Genomic DNA, 19518 nt, shown 5'->3' with positions numbered 1-19518 from the left:
ACATCTTCGGGACATGCTCGGGACATCTTCGTGACATCTTCGGGACACCTTCGGGACATCTTCGGGACATCTTCGGGACATCTTCGGGACACCTTCGGGACATCTTCGGGACATCTTCGGGACATCTTCGAGACACGCTCGGGACATGCTCGGGACATCTTCGGGACATATTCGGGACATCTTCGGGACATCTTCGGGACATCTTCGGGACATGCTCGGGACATCTTCGGGACATGCTCGGGACATCTTCGGGACATGCTCGGGACATCTTCGGGACATGATCGGGACACCTTCGGGACATCTTCGGGACATGCTCGGGACATGCTCGGGACATCTTTGGGACATCTTCGGGACATGCTCGGGACATATTCGGGACATCTTCGGGACATGTTCGGGACATGTTCGGAACATGCTCGGGACACCTTCGGGACATCTTCGGGACATCTTCGGGACATCTTCGGGAATTCTTCGGGACATGCTCGGGACATCTTCGGGACATCTTCGGGACATGCTCGGGACATCTTCGGGACACGCTCGGGACATCTTCGGGACATCTTCGGGACACCTTCGGGACATCTTCGGGACATCTTCGGGACATCTTCGGGACATCTTCGAGACACGCTCGGGACATGCTCGGGACATCTTCGGGACATATTCGGGACATCTTCGGGACATCTTCGGGACATCTTCGGGACATGCTCGGGACATCTTCGGGACATCTTCGGGACATCTTCGGGACATGCTCGGGACATCTTCGGGACATGCTCGGGACATCTTCGGGACATGCTCGGGACACCTTCGGGACACGCTCGGGACATGCTCGGGACATCTTCGGGACATATTCGGGACATCTTCGGGACATCTTCGGGACATCTTCGGGACATGCTCGGGACATCTTCGGGACATGCTCGGGACATCTTCGGGACATGCTGGGGACATCTTCGGGACATGCTCGGGACATCTTCGGGATACCTTCGGGACATCTTCGGGACATGCTCGGGACATCTTCGGGACATAATCGGGACACCTTCGGGACATCTTCGGGACATGCTCGGGACATCTTTGGGACATCTTCGGGACATGCTCGGGACATATTCGGGACATCTTCGGGACATGTTCGGGACATGTTCGGAACATGCTCGGGACACCTTCGGGACATCTTCGGGACATCTTCGGGACATCTTCGGGAATTCTTCGGGACATGCTCGGGACATCTTCGGGACATCTTCGGGACATCTTCGGGACATGCTCGGGACATCTTCGGGACACGCTCGGGACATCTTCGGGACATCTTCGGGACACCTTCGGGACATCTTCGGGACATCTTCGGGACATCTTCGGGACATCTTCGAGACACGCTCGGGACATGCTCGGGACATCTTCGGGACATATTCGGGACATCTTCGGGACATCTTCGGGACATGCTCGGGACATCTTCGGGACATCTTCGGGACATCTTCGGGACATGCTCGGGACATCTTCGGGACATGCTCGGGACATCTTCGGGACATGCTCGGGACACCTTCGGGACACGCTCGGGACATGCTCGGGACATCTTCGGGACATCTTCGGGACATCTTCGGGACATCTTCGGGACATCTTCGGGACATGCTCGGGACATCTTCGGGACATGCTCGGGACATCTTCGGGACATGCTCGGGACATCTTCGGGACATGCTCGGGACACCTTCGGGATATCGCGTTGTGTCGCATTGTGTCGCGTCGTGTCGCGTTGTGTCGCGTCGTGTCGCGTCGTGTCGCGTTGTGTCGCATTGTGTCGCGTTGTGTCGCATTGTGTGGCGTTGTGTCGCATTGTGTCGCGTTGTGTCGCATTGTGTCGCATTGTGTCGCGTTGTGTCGCATTGTGTCGCTTTGTGTCGCGTTGTGTCGCGTTGTGTGGCGTTGTGTGGCATTGTGTCGCGTTGTGTCGCATTGTGTCGCGTTGTGTCGCGTTGTGTCGCATTGTGTCGCTTTGTGTCGCGTTGTATCGCATTGTGTCGCGTTGTCAGTCAGTAGGTTACTCACCAATTTCCTGGTCCTCTTCTCCGATGTTGACTAGTCGGCAGCCACGGATGGACTGAACTATTATATGAATGGTCTCGTTCTTTTATAGTTTTCATTCGGTGTGGGTTTATATTTTCCCAATTTTAATAATATTAAATGTATAATATTTTCAAATTCAATTTACTTGTCGTTTGTAATTTTGTAGGGTTCAGGGAGGAAATGACCTTTTATATAAATTGAAGGTCAACCGAAATGCCGGCTTTACACGCCAAAATCAGCCTTATCCTTTCCCATTTAAGCAACTTTTCTATTAGGAATCAAGGAATTTCATTCTGAAAATAAGTATCTTGGATAATTTTGTTTTCCTAATTTGAGTACAGAAATTTCCCCAAGTAAGTTGTGGGGAAGAAAGGGCAATAACACCCAATAGCGTGATGACTAATGTGTTGTTAGAAGGGAAAGCTCCTTGGTTTTCTCTAGTCTCTTAATTTCAAATGTAGTACCCTATGGCGCAATGGTTAATTGGAAGTGTTTAATTAAGATGTGCTGGTGCTTGTTCATTGTTCTATTCATCTAACTTTTTTTTTCAACAAACAACAACACGGACCAGAGTCAAGAGCTTCACTAATCCAAATACGCATTGGAAGCAAAGTCGACGATGAATACTTCACCTACAAAATGTTCCTACACCAAAACATCAACTTTTAAACAGCTCAATCATAATTTTAAACAAAAACAGCAAAATTATGAAACCATTATACTATAGTATATTTATTTTTCTTTCTCTTCAAACATGTTTATTATATAAGGCATTACAAATATGGACGATTTTGTTTTGATTATAAAATGGGCATAAAATAAGTTTAAATCTTAAAAATAAACAAAAATGAAAGATTAGATTTTATAGCTTAATTAAATGAATATGCTTAAAGTGAATTAAGTCAATGAATATTGAGTGTTTTTAATGTTAAATAACGTATGATTTAAAAATTCCGTGCTTCGTGCAGTTTAATTATGATCTTTAAAAAAATGTATGTTATGGTTTTTGATGAAATAAAATGTCCTTTGATTAAAACTTAAAAAATAAACAAACAGTTGAACTTAAAATAAAATATATAGCTTAAGTTAAAGGATGATAAATAAAATTAGTTTTAAAAATGCCGTATGGCATGACAATGCATTATGCCTTATGCAAGGTTTGTAATTTCAAATTTATACTTCAAGCCTTTTGACACAAAAATAACATCTTAAAAGTATACAGTAAAAAAAAAATAGTATAAAACTAATAACAGCAAATAAAATAACGACTTCATGCTTCTGTTTCCAGAAAATAACAAAATAAATAAAAAAAAGAAACAACATAAACATAAAAAAAATAATAAAAATTATTTAAAACATAAATAAAAATATTGTAAATAAATTCTTTTCTTTTCCTCTGTTTTGTTTTAATTACCCAAAACCATGGGTACGGAAGGAATTTGCTTCAGGGACTCGGAATAAGAAACACCCGATATCCACAAAGGAGGAGCCATAATACTCTGTGCTGGAGAATAGTAGCTTGTGCCTCCAAAGATTACTTGATGCAAAACATATGGCGTTGCAAATCTCGATTGAGTCAGCGAGAGTGGCAAGAGTGTCATAGTCATGAATGGCAATCCATTGTGACCACAATCTAGAGCAGTCAGTTCCCAAGGGTTGTATTCTCGGCCGGCGAAAGAGCAGTTACTACCAGTTACTTGGTAGCACAGGGCCAACACAATTTGTGAATCATTTAAATTATATTTTAGAGGTGGTTTGCTCCTGTACTTTGGCATGATTGTTCCAAAGATTCGTTGAGTAAAAATAAAATCAGTCAAGAATGTGAATTGATCATGGACTAGGAAACTTTGCTGGTACAACTGAAGGAGTCGTTTTTCAGTTCCCTTTGACAACATGGCACATGCCCAGCTTAGATCGATGACTTCGATTAAATCGAGTTTGAATTCTTTTGGAACACGATGTGATGCAATAAATGCCATATGAGGATTAGGATTGACTGCACCAACTAAAAAGAAAAACATAAAATAAAAGAAAAACGAAAAATCAAATAAATATTAATGAACTTACGCAAATGAGCGGTATCTCTCTGAACCCAGAAAACATAATTGCAATCGGGAAATCCGCCAATTTTATCGATCAATGTTACAACAACCTCGCAGAGACGAGCGTGAATGTCAACGAGCTCTTTTGTTAGTAAAGTGACGATAATGAAACGAAGTGGACAATCATCGCGGCGTAACAAAACTGCAGCATATTGAATGTTAACCTTTTCAAAGTAGGTTCCGAAGATGATCACTGGGATATACCAATTGTTTGCAATGCATTTAAGTCGTAGAAGGGCATCAAAATCTGAATTTCGCATGCGATGAAGAGATTGTCTGTAAGATAAAACGATTATTTACAAGTAATAAAAAAGAAATAATAGAAATAACTACGTCTTTTACATATGTGATTATCAATTCTCAAATAAATTCATTTTCAAAAGGGTGTGTGCTCTAAAGGCTGGTTTTTCAAATCTGAAAGAAGGGTATTAGAAAAGCTTGAGTCCTGATTTTCGGGACCACCCTCCTGGCGAAATCTGCTATTTTGAAAACGCGAATCAGTCTATACCTCCCAAACGATTGGCTTGGCCGAATCAGTTATGTAATCAAGACAATATAATTATCTTTTCCTATGCATACACTGTTTTTCGGAGAAGACTATACTTTTAAGGTTAGGTCGTTTTATTTTTTGTATTTTTCTCAGTCCCTATGACAGTTATGTACATAATTTTTCTTCATCAAAAGAGTTGTAGATTATACCATTTTTAAATATTAAAATAATTCTGTTAAACAAATTTTAATAAGGGGGAAAGATGATTGTGATGCTTCTTTTTACGTTTACTTTTTTTTATAAGCTCTTTATAATAATGGTTTTCATTTATCATTTGGCCTTAAATTCTAATTGAGTTAATACTTTTTAAATGTTTTTTTGTTTTGTTTTTTTTTTTTTTTTTTTTTTTTTAACTAATTTTTCAAAAACTGAAGATCAAACCAAATTGATTTATTTAAAAAAAATAAGAATGGACGTTTGACTTAAAACAATAAAGATTTTTAAAAAGTTGACGCGAGATTTTCCGATTTCAAATTTTTTTTCAGTACATTTTTTATCGTCAGGAAATGAAACCAATTTCAATTTGTGGTGTACAAATAAGACTGGGTCTAATTTATAGTACATTTAAGTTGGACTTGTAAAATTAAAAGTTTAATTTAATTACAATAGACTAAAACAAGATAAGAAACAATATTTTAAATTTAACAAATCAATTGAATAATTCTTTTTACAGTTTGTCTTCTAAGATGAATTAAAATAAATAAATCAATGTTTTTTTGAATTCTAAAATTCTTATTACTTGTTTTAGAGCCGTTTGCTGAATAGAAACTTTAGCATTTAACTTAAACCCTTATGTGACAGTTTACGCAGATGAAAAAGTAGTGAATAAGAGTTTATGTTCAACATAAATTATTTAAGTTTCGATTCAGCAAATGGCCCTTAAAGACAATGGCCTTTATTAATAGACCCAAATTTAGCCAAAGCTCGATTTAAACAAAAAATAAAACACACATGTAAGATTAAAAAAGTGCTATGATTTTAAAATCGACTTAGTTATAGGTCAAATACCTCTAAGCCAATTCTAAGTTTCTAGAAGTTAGATGTATGCTTTATTACCATTAATTTTTTTTTTTTTTTTTTTGTTAAAATAGAGTTTTGCTAAATTCGAGTCTATTACTAAGGAGCATTTATTCTAGAAGGGCAGGAGAGTCTGCAATACCTGACAAAATTTGATGAACGAAATTCTCGACGCGGTAAGTTCTAGTTATCAAACCATGGACGCCCTCTTATTAAGGGAAAAACGTAGGAACCTAAGTTGAATTCCTGCAATTCTTTTTATATCGACTTCGTGATAAAGGGACCATGTCTGGCTTGCATATTCTAGCAAAGGTCGTATATAAAGATTTTGTTACGTAAGGGTCCGAAAACTCCTTAGACCAGCGCTTGACGAAATCTAAAGCAGAGTTGGCTCTAGCAACGATATTATTATAGTGAGATTTGAAACTGAGCTTGTTATCACAAAAAACATTTAAATCACATATCGTTGGCTTAGAGTGTAAACCTGCTAACTCAACTTTTACACTCGTGACAAAATTGTTAAAAAATAAAATATTTCTAAATGTTTGAATAAATTCAAGCCAGCATAAAGTTATTCCTTGGATTGCATACTATTAAATGTAAAAGAATTGATAAGATTTGAAAGCTTTTTGTATTTTTAATCAATTTTTGGAATCATTTTTATGTGGAGTTAGCAGGTTTACACTAGGTAACTCTAGATACAATACAGTTGGATAAGTTTGCCGGAATATGAAATCGATTAGCATTTATCTACATTTAGTTCTAAGTTATTTTTTTGACACCAATTAAAAAAGTCCTTTGGTAGATGTAGGGCATCGTTAGATGAAGAAATTATTCGAATTTCATATCATCTGCATACGTAAAAAGTTCCGATTGTTCAATCACTGATTTTATATAATTGATTGACAGTATAAAGATAATGGGGCCTAGATGACTGCCTTGAGGGACCCCCGATTGAAATTGAACATCTAAATAGGACTATTCGCGGTCAGCCGAATAAGATTCCATCCATTGAATAAAGCCAGTAGGGAAACCAAGGGCCTTAAGTTTGAATGGCTTAACACAAAAAAGATTTTAAAAAAGTTGAAGTGAGATTTTCTGACTACAAATTTTGTTTTAGGAATCGAACCCAGACATCAGAATATATCACGTTTTATTTAAATTCTGCCTATTTGCTCTTTTAGTTTTCAATTTCATAAGTTTAAGTTTAATTTCTATCATACAAACGAACTAACACGATTGTCCTGGAAACTCTACTTCAATCTTAAAAAGTACAAAGTAAAAAACGCTTGAGAAGCTCAAAATGTGTTTAACTGTACGGTACCTACTCATTTTTGTTTTAGTTTAGAATTATAAATATGAGAACTGCATTAAATGAAGAATATTTTTTTTTTGTTTTTAGAAATTGAATCCATTATTTTCAAAACATGATAAGTCCATTTTGAATAATTTTTGTTACACCCAAAAAAAGGATGATTTTATTTATATGGAGTTTGGTATTAAAAACATAAGTCCAAAATCGTCGTTTTGAGATAAATGCATTTTAAAGTTAGAAAAATTCCTCCAAATCCAGTTTTATTTAATACAAATATATTGGGATGCAGTTTTTTTTTAAATAACAATATTTACACAAATAAGGTAAACAAAATTTAATTTTTAGTGTATTTATTATGTTTTTGGTGAGATATGTTGTTTTGACCAAACAAAAATAAGATTATTTTGAGTTGTGTCCCTAGTGACAATATTGGGATTAGTTTTTTTTTAAGAACTTAAATTTTTCATACACACCGCTATTTACTTTTGTTTTTTTTTTTTTAAACAAATCAATCGATTAAAATATTTCCCGTCATTGATCAAAAAAGCAAAGGAACTGAGTTGTGCTATTTTTACCAAACACTTATTTAAAAGTTTCAGAATTTTTTCTTGGTCAAAACAGCACAAGTTAGAGTTATGCCATTATGGTCAAACATAATTTTAGAAAAAGGAGTTAAGTGTGGTTTGGGCAATTGAATATCTTTGGAACTAAAGTTATGCTGCTAAGACCAAACGAAAATAGAATTTTTATAAATAGTTCTGCATACTTAACTCATTTTCGAAAAAAAAAAAAAAAAAAATGTACTTATGCTGTTAATACCAAACTCTATAGATATATAAGGATAATATTTCCATTTAAAGTAGGTATAGGTCAAACATGTTAAATACAGAAAAATGTTGTCAGAAACTTTTTTTGAGCAAATCGACTTGTTTTGAAAATAAACGATTCAATTAGCTGGATGAGAATTATAGGGTTGTATGTCTGCAGGAGTTTCCATAAAAAATACAACCTTATAATTCTCGGCCAGCGAATTGTATAAACTTACTGTGCCGATGGCTTTGCCCACTCAATGACGAACTTCTGGTCGCCAACTTTGATCCCTTGCAATTTCTGCATTACGGTTTCGGCTGCTTGCCGGCAAGTAAAGTCAACAAAAGCATTCGTTCGGACTTTGGAGATCTTTCTGATGGTCGTCCTGGGAACATGCTTGACGATCACATCGATCAGATCGCGGTTGTTTAGCTTCAGATCGACATTTCGAACGAAAAGTGTTTTATTCTAAAAGATAATAAGCATTTAGTTTAGAATCATACAAACTCATGTGCATCTTACGGATAATGTGTTATCCACACTTTCGGAATTGGCCCAAACAACCTTCAAGTCATTGCCCCAGAGTCGAATAATTCCCGGACAAGTGCGCTTTTTAGCTTCCAAAGCATCGTTGTGAGTGGCAAAGTTAACAAAGACATATCCCTGATTTTGGTCTTTGCCTCTAACTTCGCCTTTGGAATGAATTCGTTGCATTGCAGGAAAGATCGTCTTCAATTCCGATTCGATCTCTTCCTCGGTCAAGTGTTTGGGAATGTTGCTGACAAAGAGTCGACATTTCTCGCACGAATTCACAATGTCAAAGGTTTTGCCTTGTTCGATGAAGTGGTGGTTAAGCACTTCCATGGCGCAGCATGCATCTTCTTCGGTTGTGTATCTGACGTAGGCGTAACCTCGGATTCCCTGGACAAAGTCAATGGGAACTCGGAATTGATAGATTTTACCAAATCTAAGGAATGGTTCAAGTATTTTGTGTTCGCTTGTGGTCTTTGGGATGCGGCGAATGTACAATTCGCAGGCACTACTTGGAGCCGGGCCAACCCAGTCGTCGGGTGGACCATAGACTTTTCGTCCGTTGGTTTGTATTAGTGAATACATTTGTTGGATTGGGGGTGGATTTGGTGGAGGATGGGAAATTGGTGGAGCTAATGGAATCGGTGGAGGTAATGAAGTTGGTGGAAGTAGTGAAATTGATGGAGTTTGGACATTGTTAGACTGTTCTGAATACTGTTCTTCTGGATGAGGTAAACTATGCTGCTGTTGGACAACGGTTTGGGGATTTGCTTGAAAATAATACATATTGTTGTAAATCATCATTTTAATTAAGATGAAACACACACATAAGAGTATTTTCGTGAATTTAATTAATTAAAATAACTTTAATCAAAATTTTTCTTAAAAACGAGAAAATACGTTACACAGGAAAATAAAAATAACCAAGATGTCGCAGACAAAAAATCCGTTATTTGATGATAGGATAAGTGATGCCAAAATGTAATTTTTTTTATTATGGAGGGAAATTTTTATAATTGTACTAGATCAAAATCAGTTATGTTATTAGACGCGTTCCTTTGAAAATAAATTTTCGTTAAAAGTGCGTTCGACTGAACATTCCTGTTGATAGTGGGTACTTATGAGTTGTAAGTCTGTTCAAAGGATAAAAATAACAATAGCCCTGTTCCATTGGAGGTGGTAGCCTACTAATAGTAGATGTTTTGGTTAATTTAGTATTATCATATACTCATGCTCTTCTTTCCGAGTAGATACGATTTGTATTGAATTCGTTGAAAATGCGTTCCATTGAAAATCACTAGTAAAACTACTTGTAGTACTTTTCCACCTCCCAAAGGAACAGTTCTAATAACACTGGTCAACAAAATTTAACTTTCTTTTTTTTTGCCACAAGAACCAAAATATACTTTTCTAGTAGTTTTTGGGGTGCTTAATCCGAATCTGAAGTCAGAAAAATTTTATTGGCCTTCGTTTTTGCAATATTACCGTTAAATGCTAAAAATCGTCATTTTGGCTGTTTTCGAGGTTCTGTTTTTATAAACAAATTTGTAACGGTGGTGATTATAAGAACAGATATTTTTCTTTCAAAAACTGTTTAAATTTTCCCGATATCTTTTTTATTGCTCGAGATATCTTAAATTTCTGTTAATAAGCCAAAGAGAAACAAAACTTCTAAAATTAAAGTCACTGGGTCACAGAATTTTTGCCACAAGAACCAAATTATAAATTTCTAGAGGCTTGTTTGTTGTGGAAAAAACCTTGTTAACCAGTGTAACTTATGAGCATTTTAACAGAGTTAAGCCTTAACTACATTGGCTCAAAAAGTGAAAAAGTACAAAAGTGAACATTTTTAAACGCATTTTTGTATAGTTTTTTGAGCTCGAAAATTTAAAAAAAAAATGATGCAGAAAGCTTATTTTTTGGTCTAAAACAATTTGTATACTCTTTTTCACAAATCAATTGCGCTAGCCAGAAAAAAAATATTTTCACTTTTGTATTTTTTCAAAAAGTGGTGTTTGTAGTTAAGTCTATAACCCGAAACTATCTGGCGTTTTTTCCATCTAAAGAAAATTGACACCCATTTATTTTGAAATAAAACGACTGCTCATAGTCGTGTCTAAAACTGAACTCTTTATTAATAGGAAATCTTAAACTACATTACAGCTATGTCTTATATATAATTTACTTCTACAGATAAAACTACATATTGACATAGATAACAAACTGGATAATGGCGGTGTGAAACAGATAAACATTTGTTTGTAACATGATCCACACAGATGTGAGTCATAAACACAATCTGTTTGAATCATGTATACAAAGAATCTATGCCATAATCTTTGATCCTAAATATGGATATTACTATATTCCTTCCATAAGTGAAGATATCTGCGCGTATTTATAATAGTCTGCAATAGGTAATTCAACACCATCTATGCTTTGGAAAGAGAGTCAGAAAACTGTTTTTACATAATTTTGGTCAGCAAATAACTGTTATGACGACTATTGTTTTTTACACTTAGTAAAATAATTAAATAAAGTATTTGTTAAATCGCTAATTAATTTTCGTATGCTTAATTTTAGGTAACATAACTTAATGTTACAGTTTCTGTTTCAAAATGTTAATTTTTGTACGGTTGGTTTAAAAAAAAAAAATTATAGACAAAATTTGTATTTACAGCATTTTGAAACAAATTTTTTTGTGGCTCAATTTCCATACTATTCCGACAAAGCTGTCTGGCACAATTTCCGATATCTCTTTTTTTTCCAAATTATTTTCTGGTACTTTTTCCAATTTTAACCAAAAGAAACATTCTGGCGTTTTTTGAAAAAAAAAAATGTGATGTAGTTTATTATCGTGTAATTTCCGGGAGCCCCTGTTGGTGGTTTGTCCATGTATCAAAAAATGCTTGGATTTTTTGGTAACTTAATGACCACAATGCAAGCGAATAAGTATAGCAACAGTGGCCACTAGAAAGTTTTGTTTATTGAAAACAATAACAACAAATGTTTGTTCCAAACCAAAACTGACTAAGTACCTATATCGCAGGTAAAAAACACCTTACATATCTGCATTAAATACCTTAAACTCTAACATAAAATTAGGATAAATATAGGAAATAAGTTATGATTTAGATTTTCAATGTATTATTTAATAGCAAGAGTCTTTTATGAAAAATTTTTATCAATTCTTAGAAATAAAATGTGCACTGTGGCGTATGCGTAACCTTTTTTCGCTTACTTTTTTTTTTAAATTAAAGTGTATTTTGCTACCCTACTAACAATTTTGCTTCTATAATGCTTTACAGAAGCAACAATTGCATCTGTAAAGCTTTATAGAACCAAAATTGTTTGTCGGGTAATATTTTACTAGAGAGTACATGAGATTTGATTGTTAGAATAAGAACAACCCCGTCAAAGAATTTCAGAATCCACAGTCCACACAAATATATCCCAGACAAAAACCCCAACCACCTTCTCAAATTATTTCTCCCACATTTTACCAAAATGTTCCTCTTCTATATGCATTATAGCGAAAAAATCAAAACAATCAACAAACAACATTGAACATTATGCCCATGCGTTTCTCGGTCGTTCTCTTTTTGGCTGAACAAAACGAAAAAAAAAAATGTGTGTGTTTTTGAAACAGCTGGAAACCCAAAATATGCGCTTGGTTAGGACGCTTTTCTAAAAATACCCAACAACCGATCGTTGTTTCTCTCAAGAGCATGATTTTAGCTCTCAGTTAACGAGAAAACGCGACCGTACGCAGAACATGTATTATTCTGCAAATTTAAAATTTTTCTTTTCTAATTTTTCATAAGTTTTGTTGGCCATTTATTTTGCAAAAAAAAATTGTCAAAATTTCTTCCTTCTTTGGTGTTGTATGTGTGTGTTTTTAAAACGATTTATTTGACTACTTTTTTCGAAATAAAAAAACGAATTTCGAATAGAAAAAACAATATTTTATAACCGTTAATTAAACTGGAGTAGAGTTTGGTTTTTGTTTTTTTCTGCCAGCATTTTCTGAATGCAAAGAAGAGACAGTTTTTTCGGTCGCAAATCGATGTTTACATCATCGATTAAGTGCCTCTGTTTGGCGATTCTTTTAGTTTTGTTAATTTTTCCACTTTTGTCGCATGAATTTGGTGTAAAAAATGATGACGACGATGATACAGGTCCTAGAGAGGCAGTTAGGGCTGTTCGAGCGAGAGCACCGAAAAGATTCGAATTTCGAAAATTGGTGCGAGTAGTTCCAACTGATGAGGAAGAAGAAGGGGAAGAAGAAGGAAATGGTGGGGGTGCTGAGGACGAAGAAGAGGATGACGATACAGATGACGAGTTTAAATTTGAGAGGGCTCGAAAGTCAGATGGAAGCAAAGCAAAATCTGCTCAGAGAACAAGTGTGGATGAATATGGAGAGGATTATGTGAGAGAAAAAAAGGCAGCCAGTAAGGACTCTGAAAAAGGATTCTTTTCCTCTCTATTTGGCGGGCTTTTTGGTGGAAATGATAAGCCTGTTAAGGCTCCACCTCCGCCACCTGTGGAAAAATCAAATGGCATTATCGATTGGATTCAATCGTTTAGCAGTAGTTTCAAAAAGGTTACCCCACAACCAAAACCAGAACCAGCTACTAGTATCGATTGGATGTCTTATCTTAATCGTTGGCCATTCAATTCACTATTTCCTATTGGAAAGCCCGAGAAAAAGATTGCCTTGCCAAGAAGTGAAGATTCGTCTGGTCGGTATTCTTCTGGAGCAGAGCCAATGAGTCAGGATCATTTTGAATCTCTGCTGCACACAGTGCCGGGATTTGTTGTGAACGCGTCACATGTTAGTGATATTGAATGCAAGCAACAGATGCAGATTTTTCATCGCCAATTACGCGGCAACAAGTTTTGGACATTGCAAAGTAGGTTGATGAGGAGGAGTGTGATGTTGTTTGTATGAATATGTTGTTCTATAATGCTTCTTTAACCCTCTAGTGCTTGATTCAACTGGTAAAATCACTTCGGGATTGTTACGCGGAAATATCAATCAACTTGGTGATTTTGATATGTGCACTCATGCTAAAACTTTAGTCAAGGTTACATCTGATATATCGTTGAGGATTCGTGGAAAATATTGTTTGGCTCATATTGAAACTCAAGGGAAAGTTGATGAGCTTAAAGTACCAGTGCATTTGGCCCATGGAAGGGGTTTATGGCGGAGTCATTTGGGAAATGTAACTACGGAAAATTCAATTTATTCAAATTGATACATGAGTACCAATTGAAAATTTAATTTTTCAGCCAAGTCACTTTATACCGAGATATGCTATCGCTAATTGGGGTGTGTGTATCCCAAATGCTTGCTCGGCCAGTGTTGTTCAGGAAATGATTGAAACGAATCTAAGACCGTACAATAATACTGGAGTTGAATTTCGTGTGGAGGTTTCGGAAAATGATTGTTTTGTGAAATCGAGCAGACGTCTTACTAAATTATTCAAAAAGGATGATAAGTTTACTTTTGCTGTGTAAGTACAATAATTTGGGTTTGATAGCATTTAAGATTTAAGTTTCAAAATCTTGCAGGTGGGAGGTTTCTTTTTTTTAGTGCCGTCATTATTTATAATGAATGACGATTAATTGAAGTGCGATTCTTATGAACGAAACTCAGGCCAAAACCATGGGGTTATTTTAAATCGAAAAATTTATGAGGAAATTTGTTTTCGTTTTTTCTTCGTTTTTGAGGTGCTGCCGGGCAATATCTTGAAACCCATAGGAATTTCATTTCGCTGGGAATTTTACTCTCCGATATTTATTGTGTTATTATGAATCTCCCCCGCAGTTTGTTTCAAGAGAACAAAAAGTATATGAAATGACTACTTCCTTCCTATAGGGAAAGTTGTATTGGTTGCCATTTTTTTTGAAAGAATTGATATATTTTATCTTACATTTCCTGTCATTTATTCTTTGTGTTGTTTGTTTTTTCTTATGTTGTATCAGTCAATGGTATCATTAACCTGGGCTACAGTGTTTCTAGTCCGTTTTAAATAAAATGTAAATGTACCTAACACAAAAAAAAAAATCAAAAAAAAGTCTTGAAAAAATTTAAAAAAAATTTATTTTATTTTGTATCTTATATATTCTTTCTTCTAAAAACTTAACCACAGTCTTTAATTGAAAATAGTTATTCAGGGTATACATAGATACTTTGAACTACACGAGCTAATACGTGCGATCCAGTCGTGCATTTAATTTTAATTTGCACTCACTTTTGCCTTTTGTAACCGATTTTTTTACATATTAATTTTACTGAAACGAGTATTATTAACCGTTTAAACTTGGTTTTTTAACCTTTTTCTTTAAGTCTAGCGCTTTTCTTGGAATTCATTACCAAAAAAACTACTTATTGTCAAATAGATACCACCCAAACCCTGCACCGAATGCTAACTCAGCTTGAGAATGTCCTACGTCCTATCGAATTCGAAAGCCTGGCAGTGATTTATTTATCAATCGTCATACTTCTTTTTGTGTTTCTTCTTACTTGCAACAATTCAAGAAAGTTTTTTGTCATTTGGGGAAAGTTATATTGCTTTTTTCTTATAACTACACATTCAAAACTACATTAGAAAATGAACAATTTTGATGTTTTTCAAGAAATGATTATTCAAAAATAAGACCCAAAATGAAAAATCACTTCAGGTTTGTTCTAGTTTTATTCATTTTCATTACCTGTTAATTGACGAAATTATAATATGAGTGGAAACACTTCAATTCCTCAAAAACTAAACAAAAAACTTAATATAAAAATAATGCACAATAAAAATAAAAAGAATAAAATAATTGGCTCAGGTATGTTCTAATTTGTATGTCAATCTTTCATAAAAATACTAGTTTTATTGATATAGGTTTTGTATGGACCTCGCAAACTGTACATACATAGGTACATTTTCCCAATTTCTCGTTTTTCTCAAAATTTTGTCCAGAGGCCTCTTCAACTCACTCAGCAGGTATTCTTAAATTTAGAATCTCAGAAAGATGAAGCATAAATATTTCAGGTGTATAAGATAGTATAAAACATACATTTTTCTTAAAAGAGTTGCTCTTAACCGCCCAGAAGAAAGTTGTTTTATAATAACAAAATTCGTCAATTTCATCGAAGTCCATCTTTAAACCTACCCAAACTATCGTGAATTTGATTCTGAAATTTCGCATTAAAACCTTTCAACATACATATTTTCTAAGCAATAACTAAGATTTTTTGCAGATATCATAATGTTTTCATCACTTAAAGTTAAAATTATTTAGGGATATTTGTAGGGAAATTTCAAAAAATAAAGCATAACCATCTACGGTTAAATTAAAAATTTTAAAATATCCCCACTAATAATATTTTTAATTCAACTTTTCATATAAAAAACTCAAAAAATACACTTTATAGCGTGGTAACCCTATGCCCTGACCAGATTATCGCTAGGCAAGCTATTAGTCCAGTGCATTTATGATGTTCATATATGGGCGACCCAGCAGTTTGTACCACCCCCAATTTTTTTTTTTGCTCATTCGATAGAACATTGGCTGAATATCATTACCCTGATTTTTCGCACTCGCGAAATTCACCTTTCGGCCGCCATCTTGGATTTTAGTTTTTGTTGAATATCTCGATTTCTATTTATCCCACATAAAAGTTGTGCATACAAGGAACACTTTTTCGATATTCTGAATATTAAAAAAGTTACAAGCCAAAAAAGTAAAAAAAACCGAAAAAATGACAATTTTAAAGATTTGAGCACTTTTTATCAAAATTATGAAAACACGTATCGAGAAAAGATTATTTGCCTTAAAATTCTCTATAACTCTGCTATACAACTTTTTTTTCTATCGCTATATGCACAACTTTTATGTAGGATAAATAGAAATCGAGATATTCAACAAAAACTAAAATCCAAGATGGCGGCCGAAAGGTGAATTTCGCGAGTGCGAAAAATCAGGGTAATGATATTCAGCCAATGCTCTATCTTACAGAAATTGTATGATAAAAAAAGGGTACTCAAAACAAACTATTGCAATCCAGCTTCAACGATTCCCTCCATCTTTAGCGACCAAATTATATTAAGAAACGATTTATCGATTATTTAAATTTAACATGTAACTTTCGAACTGATTTTTTTTCTAGGTGCTATTTGGCTTCATTTTGGTTTATTGCAGCAGCAGCTTATGTATCCGAAAACTGGGCAAAAGTATCAAATTATCTCAGTGGATTTTTGAAATCATCAAAAGACGAAACACCCGAAGAACCCAAAACAGATGAACCAGAAAAAGAACCCGAGCCATCAACCGAACCCGAACAAGAAGCGGAACCAGAAGTAGAACAAGATGAAACATCTCACCACGCAATTGCAAAGGAAATATTTCATTCCTTCTCACCCAAACGATCATTATCTGAACTTTTATCAGAAGATCGTCTCGATATGCAATTTCCAATATTTCATCTTTTAAAAATTCTTTCGACTTTCATGCTATATGTCTGCTTGAAATATATGATGATTGGTCATTTGCCAATAACAAATCGCGATAAATTGGTCAGAACTGTCGATCAACCATTTAGTGTGGTCTTTCGATCGCCAATGATCTACACTGATATACTTTTAATTATAAGTGGATTTCTTTCGGGCTATCAATTGTCAGAAGAAATGGAATATAAAACATACATTGGAGTTATTAAAAGGGTTTTTGCGAAAGTTCTAAGATATTTACCAACGATTTATGCTGTACTCTTTTTTCAAACTTGGATACTTCCACATTTAGGTTCTGGTCCCTTATGGAATAAGCTAATTGGACAGAATGCAAGGCTTTGTGAACACAATATGTGGAGAGTTCTGTTTGGTACTCAAAATGCTATTGATTTTGAGGAGACCGTAAGTTGAAAAGCTTGAAAACCCTTTTTAAATGAAATAAATAGAATTTCGTTGTTATAGTGTTCTCCGATAACCATTCAATTGGCATTGGAACTGCAACTTTATATGCTTGGACCGTTAATAGTTTGGTTATATTATACCGACGCTGATGCCGGTTTCTTTGCTTATGGAGCTTTCCAAGCAATGTCAGTTGCTGCTAGATTCTCCAGAACCAATTTGGAACATCTTTCAGCGATTATGTTCCATGGAATGAAGTAAGTAGTTTAAACAGTATTCTTGAACTTTTTCTTATGTTCCTTATTTTTAAAGTGTCAGCAAATTCTACCGAACTGCCAATATCCTTTACTCATCACCCATTGCTCGAGCAACTCCATATCTTCTAGGAATTGGAGCTGGGATTTTACATCGTTACACCGACGGTAATCTAGAAATCCCTCCAGGACTCACCAATATCGGATGGCTAACAGCAATTGTTAGTATTGGATGGTGTTTTTGGTATCCTTCATCCGGAATGCGTTCAGATTTCATTTATAATTCGTCAGAAGCAGCTTCCTATGCTTCATGGTCACCATTAGTTCTTGGATTAGCGATTGTATGGGTCGTTTTCATGACACCCAAGAAGGGATTTATTTTTTCAACTTTCCTAACATCCAAACCAGTTATATTCCTAAGTCGAATTTCATTTCCAATGCAGCTTGTAAGCTACACTGTGGTTATGTACACTATTGCTGGGGTTAAAGAATCCAATAAGTATCACATTAGTGATTTGGTATGAAAGCAAACTTTTTCAATTAAGATGAAATAACGATTTACTGTTTTGTAGGTTAATGTCATAGAACTAGCAACTATCGTTTTGTGTTCAATTTTTCTAGCGTTCCTTGTTGATGTGCCTTTTCAAAATGTCCGATTGATCATTATCAAAAAGTTATTTGCTGAAAAACCAGTACAAGAATCTGATCTTCATGATGAAGTTGATCAGTCTGAAGAGATTTCTGAAGATGTTGTAGAAATGATTTCAGATAGTCCAGTACCAACAACAGAAACACCAGAGCCACCAGAAGATGATCATTGGAATACTGTTGACTCTGATGAGAAGGAACACGAATATGTTGTGAGGTTTAATCCACATTTGGTGAATGGAGTTGGAGCAGCTGTTGAAACAAGTATTAGGTGAGTGATCAGTATCAGTATATCAATATCAATATCAGTATCAGTATCAGTATCAGTATCAGTATCGGTATCAGTATCAGTATCAGTATCAGTATCAGTATCAGTATCAGTATCAGTATCAGTATCAGTATCAGTATCAGTATCAGTGTCAGTGTCAGTATCAGTATCAGTATCAGTATCAGAATCAGTATCAGTATATCAGTATCAGTATCAATATCAATATCAATATCAGTATCAGTATCAGTATCAGTATCAGTATCAGTATCAGTATCAGTATCAGTATCAGTATCAGTATCAGTATCAGTATCAGTATCAGTATCAATATCAGTATCAGTATCAGTATCAGTATCAGTATCAGTATCAGTATCAGTATCAGTATCAGTATCAGTATCAGTATCAGTATCAGTATCAGTATCAGTATCAGTATCAGTATCAGTATCAATATCAGTATAAGTATCAATATCAGTGTCAATATCAATATCAATATCAATATCAATATCAATATCAATATCAGTATCAGTGTCAATATCAGTATAAATATCAGTATCAGTATCAGTGTCAGTATCAGTATAAATATCAGTATCAGTATCAGTATCAGTATCAGTATCAGTATCAGTATCAGTATCAGTATCAGTATCAGTATCAGTATATCAGTATTTATTTATTCTTACAATTCACAGTAACTCTTCACCTGAACCAGATACTGAAGAAAAATCTGAACCCGAAGAAGAAATCGAACTCGAGGAAGAAGAGGAAGAGGAGGAAATTGCCGAAGAAGATGAAGTCATCCGGAGACCTATTACTCCAGAAACCGAATCTAATCCATCACCAATACCTCCAGCTGCCCCAGCAACACCGCCAACACCCACAGTTGAAACACCATCACCAATTGGCTATCGAAGACGACGTCCAACGACTAAAAATGATGATGAATAAAAAATTCGACATAAAATAAAAAGACATTATAACAAAATTCAATTTTAACACTTTTAATATAAAAATATTAACTATTTATATTATAACATTATTTACAAAAAGTTTAAAAAAAAATAAAATTAAAATAAACTCACTCTCATT

General features: G+C 35.1%; 2 protein-coding genes across 2 annotated transcripts; one reads left to right on the top strand and one right to left on the bottom strand.

The window, feature by feature from the left end:
- Positions 1-2839: 2839 nt before the first annotated feature.
- LOC129910266 (uncharacterized) lies at positions 2840-9222 on the bottom strand. The gene is made up of 4 exons (XM_055987569.1): positions 8360-9222; positions 8073-8305; positions 4111-4421; positions 2840-4048 (listed from the first exon to the last, which is right to left on the bottom strand). Exons 1-4 carry the CDS (start codon positions 9170-9172, stop codon positions 3450-3452), a joined length of 1956 nt encoding a protein of 651 aa, XP_055843544.1. The 5' UTR covers positions 9173-9222; the 3' UTR covers positions 2840-3449.
- A 2831-nt stretch (positions 9223-12053) lies between these two features.
- On the top strand, positions 12054-19509 carry LOC129910023 (uncharacterized). Its single transcript, XM_055987264.1, has 8 exons — positions 12054-13281; positions 13355-13593; positions 13661-13884; positions 16530-17271; positions 17332-17525; positions 17581-18040; positions 18095-18441; positions 19122-19509. The coding sequence occupies exons 1-8, from the start codon at positions 12399-12401 to the stop codon at positions 19375-19377; spliced, it is 3345 nt and encodes a 1114-aa protein (XP_055843239.1). The 5' UTR covers positions 12054-12398; the 3' UTR covers positions 19378-19509.
- Positions 19510-19518: the final 9 nt, after the last annotated feature.

This window comes from Episyrphus balteatus, chromosome 2 (assembly GCF_945859705.1).
Source record: "Episyrphus balteatus chromosome 2, idEpiBalt1.1, whole genome shotgun sequence".
NCBI classification, from domain to species: domain Eukaryota; kingdom Metazoa; phylum Arthropoda; class Insecta; order Diptera; family Syrphidae; genus Episyrphus; species Episyrphus balteatus.
This window is presented reverse-complemented; position numbering and strand designations above follow the sequence as displayed.

Excerpts from the sequence above, each read along its gene's own strand:
- LOC129910266 (XM_055987569.1), bottom strand. The coding sequence starts at position 9,172 with ATGATGATTTACAACAATATGTATTATTTTCAAGCAAATCCCCAAACC. Across the intron at positions 8,306-8,359 it reads GTGTGGATAACACATTATCC|AATAAAACACTTTTCGTTCG; the intron begins GTAAGATGCACA and ends ATTATCTTTTAG. Across the intron at positions 4,049-4,110 it reads GAGAGATACCGCTCATTTGC|TTGGTGCAGTCAATCCTAAT; the intron begins GTAAGTTCATTA and ends TTTTCTTTTTAG.
- LOC129910023 (XM_055987264.1), top strand. The coding sequence starts at position 12,399 with ATGCAAAGAAGAGACAGTTTTTTCGGTCGCAAATCGATGTTTACATCA. Across the intron at positions 13,282-13,354 it reads CAAGTTTTGGACATTGCAAA|TGCTTGATTCAACTGGTAAA; the intron begins GTAGGTTGATGA and ends TTAACCCTCTAG. Across the intron at positions 17,272-17,331 it reads CTATTGATTTTGAGGAGACC|TGTTCTCCGATAACCATTCA; the intron begins GTAAGTTGAAAA and ends TCGTTGTTATAG.